The sequence below is a fragment of the Rhinatrema bivittatum genome, chromosome 4 (assembly GCF_901001135.1).
Source record: "Rhinatrema bivittatum chromosome 4, aRhiBiv1.1, whole genome shotgun sequence".
Lineage (NCBI taxonomy): Eukaryota > Metazoa > Chordata > Amphibia > Gymnophiona > Rhinatrematidae > Rhinatrema > Rhinatrema bivittatum.
The window spans coordinates 138,074,505-138,087,094 of NC_042618.1; the positions used below are offsets into that span (position 1 = coordinate 138,074,505).

The window sequence follows — 12,590 nt, forward strand, 5'->3', positions numbered from 1 at the left end:
ACAGACCACATTCCCTTTTTAAGCTGGTTTCTAGCCTTTCAGGTACCTCTCTGGATCCACATACCATAACATTCATTCTTTTGGCTGATGATTTTGCATTACCCTTTCAAGCAAAACCAAATTGCAGCTGCACCAAATTTGACTTAGATACTCCTTCTACATCAAACTTAATGTCAGAGTTATCTCCAATAAAGAATACTGTAATTTCTACAAGTACATTTTCAGCCTTTAAAAAGATCTCTATGGCAAGTCTGGAATTAATTTTAAATCAATAGAAGCCAACATCCTCCTCTTCTCTTGATCCTTTACCATTTTCACTCATGAAAAACTCCGAGCTTGGGTTATTCCCTATTTTGATGATTATCAATACTAGTCTGCAATATGGATCCTTTCCAGATTCATTAAAAACTGCTAGAGTCCAGCCAATATTTAAAAAACAGAATGCAGACACCCCAATCTTACTAATAATTATCTATCCATTTCCAATTTTCCTGAAAAAGCAGCTCTATTCTAACTATTGATATTTCTTGATAAAATATTACTTTTCCATCCAAAAAATCCAGTTACAGTATGGAGACTGCATTTCTGCGCTAAGAAATGACATTAGCTTAAATATGGATAAAGGAAGAGCAGTACTCATCTTTTTAGACATGATTGCTGTTTTCAATACTGTTAAACCATCAACTGTTGATATACCATTTCATAGATATTGAGTTATGCAATTCCCTGTTCCGCTGGTTCAGTTCTTTCCTATATATTTAGATTTATATTTCGCTTTTCGCACTTTTTTCAGCACTTCAAAGTGGATTACATTCAGGTACTGTAGTTATTTCCCTATCCCCAGAGGGCTCACAATCTAACAGGCCGATACAGTACTGTGCACTCTGGCATCCATCCCTCACCCCCCACTAATAGGGCCATCAACATGCAAATGCATGTTGATGGCCCTATTAGTTATTCCCGTGCGATACAGAAAGTAAAATGTGCAGCCAAGCTGCACATTTTACTTTAAGAAATTAGCGCCTACCCAAAGATAGGTGCTAATTTCTCTCGGCACCCTCCAACTTAATATCATGGCGATATTAAGTCGGAGGTCCCAAAAAATAATAAAAAAATAAAAATAAAAAATTTTGCCGGCATCTGGTTTCCGAACCCATGGCTGTCAGCCAAAAAGAGGCGCTAGGGACGAGCTAGTGTCCCTAGCGCCTCTTTTTACCGTGGGCCCTAATTTGAATAATTTTGTTTACTGAATCATGCGCACAGGATTTTTACTGTATCGGCCTGTAAGTTTGTACCTGAGGCAATGGAAGGTAAAGTGACTTGACCAAGGTCACAAGGAGCAACAGTGGGACTTGAACCCTGGACTCTAGGTTCCTAGCCCACTGCTCTAACTACTAGGCTACTCCACTCCTATAAAATATATTGGCAATTGTTCTCCAAACCAGTTTTACATATGGAATTTGAAAGGGATCTATATTCTCCCCTACACTATTTAATATTTATTTGGTTTCACTGGTTACAATAATCCAGAGGCTTGGCTCTGGATGCTATTTTTATTTAGATGATATTCAAATAGTGGCCAATACTGATTTAAAATCCAAATTTAGCAAAATTTCAATAATTGTCTGTCCCTGGTAGCAAATTGGCTTCATTCCTCCAAGCTGAAGGTAAACCCTGATAAAATCAGAGGCTATCTGGTTTGCTAGAAATGCAGACACTTGGACTCTCCCATCTCCAGTAATGTCTGGCTCTACTATTCCTTTAAAAAGATGTTGTAACCACTCTAAGAATCAGGTTTGACTCAACACTTAAATGCTCTGTGCAGATTTCTGCCTTAGTGCAGCAAGAATACTTCTTTCTACGTCTTATCTGTCATCTAAAACCATTTTTAGACTCAAGTGATTTAAAACCTCAATTCTTTCATCTTAAACTGGCTGGATTATTAAGATGCTCTTTACCATGGTCTTCCTTTGTCACAGCTTCATTAGACGTCAACTTGTATAAAGTACAGTGCCCAAACTTATTTTTGGCAAAAATATATATGTTTGAAAATGTTACTCGACTTAATTCAGTTACACTGGTTACCTATTTCATGTCAAATGCAGTTCAAAATTGGTTAATATTCAAGGTCTTTTGTAAGCGTTATCCCCTATAACTCTGGGTCATGAGTACTCAGGATATAGTTATCCCCTGTGTCATTAACATGGCTGCAGTGTTATTGTTCACCTTTCAATCAGTTGGACTGTTTTTGTTTTTTTCCCCCACAGAGTGGAGGATTCTTACTACATGACGAGAGCTCGGGATGAGTTCCTCTCTCTCACTCTCCTAGTTGATACCAGGGTTTGTCTGACGTATCTGTTCCACATCACTATCTTTTACATGGCCAAGAATCCTATTTTAAAAAATGTTCCTTGAATGTGAATGGTCTAAGATCACTGTATTAAAAGAAAGAAGTTTCTTAATTATCTTAATTTCCAGATGGAAAGACTTATTTTCCAGGAAACCCATTTAGCAGCAGATGAAATCAGTCAAGCTTAAGGAGGATTGGGTTCCTAATATTATTTTTACTCCTGTTAAAAAAAAAAAAAAAAAAAAAAAAAAAAAAAAGGAATGGGGGGATGATTTTATTTAGTAAACATTTGAATGTACACATTTGATCATGCTGTGGATCCTGCTGGCTACTGGGTTTCTGCCTCTCTCTATTAATGATAATGCTTTCTATGCTGAAAGTTTATGCTCCTAATGCGGATGCGCGCATGGTTTTCCATGAAATTTCTTTGCACTTATTGTTTCCAGTGCTGGACTCCCTGTTATCAGTGATAATTTTAATCAACCCTTGAATTTGTATTTGACATACAGTATGATTGTCTAAATACAAAGTACTCAGTTTCCCACAAAGCGCTTCATCCCTGTTTCCCCGAAAATAAGACAGTGTCTTATATTAATTTTTGCTACCAAAGACGCACTAGGCCTTATTTTCAGGGGATTTCTTATTTTTCCATGAAGAAGAATTCACATATATTGTTGAACAAAAAAATGAACATTTATTATATTCTGAATAGTTGTCTGGTTGTGATGACAACTAACTGTGAATCCTGCAGGGTAAAAAAATCACAGCTGCATGCTCTGGTGTTCTGTGCGACGGGCATGCTCCCAAATAAAAACTTTGCTAGGTCTTACTTTCGGGGGAGGTCTTATATTTAGCAATTCAGCAAAACCTCTACTAGGTCTTATTTTCGGGGGATGTCTTATTTTCGGGGAAACAGGGAAGGTATGATCTTATTTGGGTTTAGTAGACCCTGGATACTTCTCTACCCTACTGATAAAGATTTTACTTATTTTTCTTTTCCACATTAGTCCTATTCTAGGATTGATTATTAAGTATTTATTTATTTTAACTTCTAACTGCTTACTTCCAACTATAGATTCGGCTTCTATCTACCTTAAGGTATTATCTGATCATGCAATGATTTTGATTTAGGGATAACCACCTTCACTGCAAGTGAGAAATGCTTCACGAAAATTTAGTGTGTTTTTTTTTGGGCAATGAGGCCTCTCTCAAACAGATCTTTTCAGCTATTGATGTTTATTTTGTAAGCATTCAGATGGCTGAAATCTCCATGTCTATTCTCTGGGAGGCATTCAAAGCAACTATTTGTGGAGAAACAATTAGTTGTACTACTCAGAAATATACAGCACTGCAAGATGAAACTACTGTGAAGGACTTCAAAAGCTCATGGGATAAACACTGTGGATCCATAAAGTCTGGAGGATGTGTATGAAGAGTGGGTAGCTCGCGGGAATGACGGCTACTACCGGAGATAATACCCTTATTCAATAAACATACACAGTTAATGCGACTCCAACATTGCTCTAAGTTTCAACGGCAAGAGGTAATGTGGGAAAAAAAAAAAAGGATTTCCATTCACAAAAAAGCAGGGAGTAGCTTGCTTGTTACAGCAGATACTACTCCAAACCAAACCAAATAAGCCTGATACTTCACTTTCAATGCATATCCAGCATAGCTCTCTGCTTCAATGGCAGGGGGAATGAAGAAAAGTGGATCTATATACAGACAACAACCAACAATGACTGAATTACATACTTGGGGTAAACAAGCATGGGTGTAGCTTGCTTATTGCGGCGGTTACTACACCTAACTAATTAAAGCTAGATATTTCACTAAGTTGCAGTTGCAGTTCCAATACTGCTCTCTACATTAATGGAGGGTGGGGGGGGGGGGGGGGGAAGGGAAGCAGAAACAAAAAGGTTATTAAGGGCCAAGAATAACAGATAAGTATGAGAAAAAAAAAGTGCAAAAGCTTGCTGGGCAGACTGGATGGGCCGTTGGTCTTCTTCTGCTGTCATCTGAAGAAATGCCTTGCGGCGCAACTGGGTGGCCTTGGCAAGGTCTGGAAATATCCTTACCAGGTCCCCACAAAAAGGAACCCTCAAATTTTTATAATAGGTACGCATTATCAGGTTTATATCTTCTTCAGAAAATAAAGTCACTAGAAGTGTCTCTCTCCTCATGACCTCTACTTCCGATGCTTCCAAATATTGCGTCAGATTTGCCAAGTTATCCAAAACATTATTTCTGGAAATATCCTGCCTTTGGGATAGATGTATCACTTTTTTTTTTTTTTTTTTTTTTTTTAAATCGCTGGAATCTTCTCCTGGGGGATTTTCAAAAAGTCTCCCAGGTATTTTTTTTTTTTTTTAAGAGTTATCAGACTTGACTCGTCTTTAACCACTGGAAAATTAAGTATACGAATGTTCAGATGCCTGATAGAGTTTAAGTGACTCCATTTTGCGTAATGTAGCTAACCTTTCTCTTGAAAAGGCAGCGGAAACCTCCTTCAGTTCTTTTACCTCCGTTTCTAATTTTTGGATAACGGCTCCTTGTTCTTGTAAAATTTGCTGGTGATCATGTGCTACTACATCCAACTTAACAGAAACTCCCTGTAACTTAAGAGATTGCTCTTGTAGCTTAAAATCCATTCCAGCTGTAAGCTCCTAAATGGAGTCTAAAGTCACAATTGCTGGTTTTTCAATCCTGCGTGCATTTAGACTCACCCCGCTGGCACCAAGAATCGAATCGTTCCTCACCACGGCGTCTTCCACGCTTCCTATCTCCCCTTCTCCTCCATTCTGACCTTTCGGGGCTGAAGTCGTCACTTCCCGGGAAATCGCACCTTCGGCACCCCTGACTGGCTTGCTTCACCCGAGTTTCCTCGGGGCTCTCCAGTTGCTCCTGGGGATTCCGGGGAGGAAGCCTGCAGCAATTGTCGTGACGTTGGCGGGCTCAATGATATTTCTCCCGGCGATAATGGCTCTCCTCCAGCGGGAGTTGCTGCCCGCCCAGCAGAAGTTGCGAACTCTCTGATTAATCTCTGGTCTGAAGGTAGGGTGGATTCGGTGGGGTAAACTCTCACCCTACCTTTTCTTTTGTGGGGCATTTTTCGAGATAAATCTGAAATTAACAACCAAGAAATCAGAAACCAGCCAGAGCTTCAGGGAGACGCTCCCACTCGATCGGACATCTTGGTTATGCCCGGTGGTGGTTAAATTTAATAGGGTGGCTAAGTGGCATTTGTATTTTCTTATCCTATATTGGGATGTAAGACTACTTAGACTTTCTCCCTGTATGGTTTTCATTGTATATATGTTATGCTCCTACTCTTTTGAAGACTATATTTGATGGTTCTAAAATGTTAATAAAGAAATTTGAAAAGAGAAAGAGAGATTATACGTCCGTGTGGATGCTCAGATAAAAAAAAAAAAAAAGACTGGGGAGTTCGCAAGGAAAAGCATGCGCAGTAGCCACCACTCATGCTCAATAAAGATTTTATTGAACTATGAGAGATGGGTCTGTTCAGCAATGGATAATGTCACCTACGTCATGGTTAATTCAGTTATGCTTGTCAATGGAAAATGACTTGGTATTGTTTAGTGCAGTGGTTCTCTATTCTGTCCTGGAGGCACACCTAACCCCTCTGTGGTTCTCAGCATATTCATAATGAATACGAATGAGAGAATTACATTGGTAACACAGTGAATAAAAAATCTCAGATACAAATTATAAATATACTAAAAATCAGACCAGTTAATTGTATCTCCAGAATAGGGATGAGAAACGGTGGTTTAAGATATTGTAATGACAAAAGAAAAGATAAAATGGTAGAAGATGGATAGATGACTGGCACTTCTAGACACCAATGTTTAAGAGAATTGTTACACTGTGTTTCCTAAGGGACTGAAAGTTAGGCGATAGATTAAGAAGGGGTTTAAATGTTATTTCTTAAGATCATCTTCAATTAAACGATAAGAGAATAGAAACACAGTGTAACAGGAACCATTAGGTATGTATCTTTGGGGATGATTGATGCATCAAACTGCAGTAGTGCTCTAATGAATATTAAAACAGCATACATTGTGAGATAGAGCACTATTGCGGCGAGATACGAGATATTATGTATAGCCCCACCCAGGTTGCCTCCTTTATTACAATGACCTTCTCTGCATGCGATTCGCATACATAAATAATGCAAATACATGCAAAGAGGGTCATTAATAAGCAATGTGATGTTAATATTTTATCATGGCTGATTGAGAAGGTGGTCAGCAGCAATAAAACACCACCACCTCCTGGGAATGCGTTAAATATGACTTGGGTCCCAAGAACAAAAACAAATCTGTGACTGAAAGCAAAGTTGAGCCAGGGAGTCAGCCCTGACCCCCACCCAACTTTGCTTTTCAGCAGGCAACTTCTTCAGTGGCTAACCCTTTAAGGCGATGGCAGTTCCTTGAGGTTGGGGCTGCCATCGCACCTAGAAGAGCCACTCACTGCATTCTTTTGTCCCGCAGTGTTTGGCCACAAGAGAAAAGAATGCACCACAGAACAGCGATCTTTTTTTTTTTTTTTTTGAGGGAGGTGACCCCCCATGAAAAAAAAATCCCTGCTTGATTAATCCAAGCCTTTGTTTGTTATTGTTGGCAAATACCGTAAATAAAAAAAAAAAAGATTTGAACTAAAATGAAAGGAATCCTAAGGGGTGTAACTGATAGAAAACTCAATCCTATCTATATAAAGAAAAAGATTTCCTTGGGCTGGTCTGGAATGAAAGCCCTCTAAAGACAATGCACAGTTCCTAAAAGGGAGTCAGATATCACTCTATGCTATCTCCTTGCTAAGCAGTATGCCAATGCTGTTCTTGACCATAGGCAAAGTCCTTCCCTTGTGAACATGGCAATAGTTAGAACAGGTCTACAGTTGAGTGGAATCATGGAAAGAAAATTAAATGTGCCAGATCAAATCTCTTCTTTCCCTGCCCCCAGCCCAGGAAAGGGCAAAATGAAGATAAAACCAAAAACATTTTCATAATTTATTTTTTTTTTACCTCATATGCATCGGAGAGGTGCCTCAGTCCTCTTTTTAAGTAGTGGAAATGCTTCTCTCTTTCTAGAACAAGTCTGAAAAAATAAAGCACATAGGGAAAGTAAGACTTGAGCTGTCTGATAATAGGAATCCTAGAAAACAAGAACAATTTAATATGTACTTGCCATTCATAATGTCACAGAAAAACCAAAGAGCAGCGCAAGTTTTCAAAATAGGAGCATGAGAATATAGCTAATTAAAAGCAATGTTGGAGGGTAGTTCAAGGGAGGAAATCTCTTGCTCATTAGACTCAAGTTCAAATCTCCTTTCAACTAGATATGAGTTCAGATTATAGGGTGGAGAGGAAGGGAGAAGGGAGATTTTATAACTATAAAACCTTCTTTACTGCCCGACACTAATATTGATTTATTCACTCCTTCACTTATTGCAGATTGGTCCCTTCACTAACACATCTAACCAATTGACAACATTTCCATTACCCTCTTACAACTTTCTTGAAGTTAACTACAGTTGGTTTGAATTTTCTCCAATTACCGAGAATGTCATACAAACCATTATGAGGAAACAAAATCCTTCAAATTCGCCTGATAACCCCTGTTTAGGATCTTTCTTTAAAGCTTTAGCACCCCATGCAAGTGACTTCCTTAGTCAATTAGTTAATCAATCTTTGGAATCTGGACATTTTACAGTCTGTCTAAAAAAAAAAACAAAAAACTTCTATTCTTCCCATTCCTAAGAATAAATCCAAAGATTCTTATGAGCCTAGTAATCTTAGGTCTATCCTTCACCAACATCCTTAGCAAAAAACTTATTGAATCAGCAGTTCTATCTCAGCTCACAAATTATCTAACTGAAAATGATATTCTACACACTAATTAGCATGGATTCCGTAAAGGTCACTCTACCGAAACTCTTTTACTTACATCCTTTTACACTATTTTTCGGGCTTTTGATTCCTATACAGATTATATTGTTGTTTTCTTAGATATATCCGCAGCCTTCGACACTGTAGACCATCAAATTCTCATTTCCATAGGTTTCTCAGGCTTAGTTCTTCAATGGTTTGTTTCATTTCTATCCGATCGCATTCAGCAAGTCAACAGATAACCATTCATCCGATCCCTATACTATTGCTTCAGGAGTCCCTCAGGGTTCCTCTTTATCACCCATCCTCTAACATTTATCTGTTACCTCTTTGCCATATTCTTGCTTCTTTAAATCTCCAGTTCAAAATTTATGCTGATGATCTACAGTTTATGGTACCTTATGAAATATGGCCACATACTCTTTCTTTAGTATCTTTATCTCTCACAACAATTAATACTTGGCTATCCCACAATAGACTAAAACTTAACCCAGCTAAAACTGAAATTATCCATCTGTCATCTATTATGGAACCAACCAATGGTACTCCATCTCATCTACTGTTCAAAGGTACTTCTATCCCAATATCCAAATCAGCAAAAAATGTAGGTGTGACCATTAACACAGACTTCTCTCTAAAACAACATATATCACTGGTAACAAAGAATTCTTTTTATAAATTGCAACTTTTGAAAAGACTTCGACCTCTGCTTTTTTTCCATGACTTTCGCAGTATTCTACAATCACTTCTCTTCTCTGGGCTTGACTACTGTAATTCTCTTTACATAGGTCTTCCGTATAGCACGCTTCATTCACTTCAATTAGTTCAGAACGCAGCTGCACGTATTTTATCAGGTTCTTCATTAAAAAATCATATTACCCCCATACTTCAGTCCTTACATTGATTACCGATTAAATATAGAATACAGTTCAAAATTTTAACTATTGTTCACTCTCTTATTCATAACTAACTCTACTACTCTCTGTTCTCTTCTTCGTATATATAAACCATCCAGACACTTAAGATGAACAAAAATCTTTTAGACATACCATCACCTAGACTGGCACACCTTGATATCACCAGGAAAAGAGCTCTCTCTATATCAGGTCCAACTCTTTGGAACGCTCTACCAGATTCATTAAGATCTATTTCAAATTCAAAACAATTCAAAATATCTCTAAACACACATTTCTTTCAAATCGCATATAAAGACACACCCTCTAAATAATCAAACACTTACCCATATGGCACATTGTTTCTTTTCATGATGAATCACTATTTATAATTATTGTTTTTTTTTCTCCTCAATTTTTTACTTTATATTATATATTTTTTGTAATTTTTAATATTGTTTTTATTTTATACTTATATTTCTATTTTTTTTTTCAATGATATTGTACACCGTTTTGACTAAACTCTGTTTGTAAAGGCGGTATATAAACTTTAAATAAACAAACATATCAGTGAAAAGACCAATCACCTTTCAGAAGGTTGTCCTGAAAGGGATTGGTCCTTTTCACCGACAAATGTCATTGAAAAAGGGCCAATCAGAACAGCCCTGAAGGTACAGAAAAGCAGTAATTTCTAAACGTACAAATGTGTGGATTGGGTACACACTTTTTCTGCATTGAGGGGAATACATAATAGCGCTCATCAACATGAATTTACATGTGATGAGTGCTATTATCTACGTGAGTGGTTGGGCGCGCGTTTTGGGTGTGCTAACCCCCCTTTTGGGGGGTTATGGCCATGCGTCCAAAATGCGTGTCCAACCGCACGTTGAGCCGTGCGCAGCAGCCAGCGTACCATACTATATTGGCCTGTCAGTAACAACCCAGGGTCAGGCAACTAGGCAGAGGGAAACAGAGGGGAAAAATAATAAACAGGAACACAAATAAGCGGGATTTGCAAATACAGCTTTGTATATGAAAGAAATACACCCACCCCAAGCCTATGATATCAATTGTTACTCAAAGAGCATTTCACTTGCGCAAATGCTTGATGTTATTATGCACACATGGAGAAACTATGACAACATTCCACTTGCATTAAAGCAGCAGTACTTTTTTTTTTACATCTCAGCCATTTCTGACTTTCATTGTATTACTGCTCGTCACCTTCATTACATGTCATAAATGATATGTTTAGCATGACATTAAAAATGCATATTTAAGTCTACAATTTCAAAGATTAAAAAAGTCCATGTAAAATGGCTTGAACATTAATGAGTATAAAGTCGGACATTCTACATAGCCTCAGTTCAACCCCCGTGCATTTCCTGTACAAAAATGTGCCAACTTTTGCCTCCTACTGTGGCCCTGCAAATCTCTCACCAATTTGCAGAATTACAAACATCTGTTGCTTCTCTCCCTAAGACACCTAACTCCACACAAAATCTGTTGCAGCTGGGCCTAGCTAGTCCAACATTATAAAGGGCAGGGAGAGATCCAGACACTTAACTACAACCTCACAGGCCTCGCTATTCTACTGAAAATGTTACTGTAGCAATGCAGTAACTTCCATTTGCAATCCAAATTGGATTGTGATTGCTTGTCAGTTCACAAGTTTCCCCCAACTTCATGGCCATTAAAATTAAAATCCAGAGCCAAATAAGGACCCAGTGGTATTATCTATTTTATTTATTTATTAAATTTCTATACCGATATTAGTGGGGACATCATATCTGTTTAATCAAACAAAAACAACATATGGAAAGAGTTACATTAAACAGGGAGGAGGGGAGGGATTGATAGGAACTGAGAGAACGTAGATTGAAAGTACATAGGAATCAGGCTACTCTGAAACAAGTGATAGCCAAATAAATTAACACTGGGCATAATATTTGTAGAAACAAAAGAACTACGTACAAGGGTTCAGGGAGGGTTTGCATGGATGGTTCGGGTGTGTTTGCAAGGAGGAGGGTAGGGGGTATTATTGTTGATAGGCTTGTTTGAAAAGCCAGGTTTTCAAGTTGGCTCTGAATTTAGAGGTGCAAGTCTCGGGCCTGAGATTGGGGGGGTAGAGAATTCCACAGCATGGGTCCAGCAATAGATAGGGCTCGTTCCCTTGTGGAAGTAAGGTGTGCTTTTTTTTTTTTTTTTTTTTTTTTTTTAGTGAAGGTACGTGGAGGGTTCCATTATTGGAGGCTCTGGTGGATTTGTTAGATCGTACAGGGCAGAATGGCGCAACGAGCCAGTTTGAGTTGTGTGTGTGTGTATATAGCTTTGTGTGTCAGTGTTTTGTATATTTATTTTTATTTAGCATTTTTTTTATATGATGCGAGAGGGGATTGGAAGCCAGTGCAGGTTCTTGAGGAGGGGGGGGGGGGTAATGTGGTCGTATTTGCGGGCGTTAGAGATGGTTCTCGTTACTGCATTCTGTAGCATTTGGAGGGGTTTTAATGTAGAGTAAGGAAGGCCTAGGAAGAGGGAGTTGCAGTAGTCTATTTTTGTAGAGAGAGTGTGGCTTGAATGACTGTGCGAAAGTCATTGGCATGAAGTAAGGTTTCAGTTTTTTCATGACATTAAGTTTGAAGAAACCTTCCTTGAGGATCAGATTGATATGTTTTTTTAGGTTCAGTTGTTGGTCTATTTGAACCCCCAGATTTCATGCATCGGGCTGCCTTGTGAAGGTATTATAGGCAGGATCATTTGTGATGGCTGGTTTGGGGGGGGGGGGGTGATTGTTGGGAGATGAGGAGCAGTTCGGTTTTTGATGCGTTTAGAGCTAGGTGAAGGTCAGAGAGTTGAGCATTGATGGAGGCAAGACATTTTCTCCAATGGTCCAATGCGTTTGTTAGGGTATCCTGAATGGGTAAGATGATTTGCACATCAGCATATAGGAAGAATTTGAGGCCGAGATCGGATAGGAATTGGCAGAGGGGGGTGAGGTATATATTAAAGAGGGTGGAGGAGAGGGAGGAGCCCTGAGGGACTCCCTGGGAGAGCGCGTGATGGGCGGATTCTGAGTTGCCTATTTTAACTTAGAATTTCCTATTTGTGAGATATGATGTGAACCAGTGGAATGCAGTGCCTGAGAGGCCAATATGGGCTAGGCGGGTGAGGAGTTGCTTATGGCTTATAGTGTCAAAGGCTGCAGAGATGTCCAAGAGGTCTAGTATATAGCAGGTTCCTTGGTCCATGCCTCTGAGAAGGAAATCTGTGAGGAAGAGAAGGAGGGTTTCTGTATTAAGGTGCTTGCGGAAACTGAATTGGGAAGCGTGCAGAATCTTGTTTTCCTCCAAATAGTTTGATAGTTGACTGACAACCCTTTCCATAATTTTTGAGATGAAAGGGAGACTGGAGATGGGGGCGGAAGTTGACTGGG

The 12,590-nt window shown here is 38.9% G+C and overlaps 1 protein-coding gene across 2 annotated transcripts in view; it reads right to left on the bottom strand.

Moving 5' to 3' along the window:
- The window catches only part of LOC115090145 (protein farnesyltransferase subunit beta-like), a 165,315-nt gene that overhangs the window by 80,511 nt on the left and 72,214 nt on the right, over positions 1 to 12,590 (bottom strand). For both annotated transcript variants that reach the window (XM_029598892.1, XM_029598893.1), the window contains exon 3: positions 7,401 to 7,473. In XM_029598892.1, coding sequence (XP_029454752.1) covers positions 7,401 to 7,473 — 73 coding nt within the window. The remainder of the gene's footprint in view (positions 1 to 7,400; positions 7,474 to 12,590) is intronic.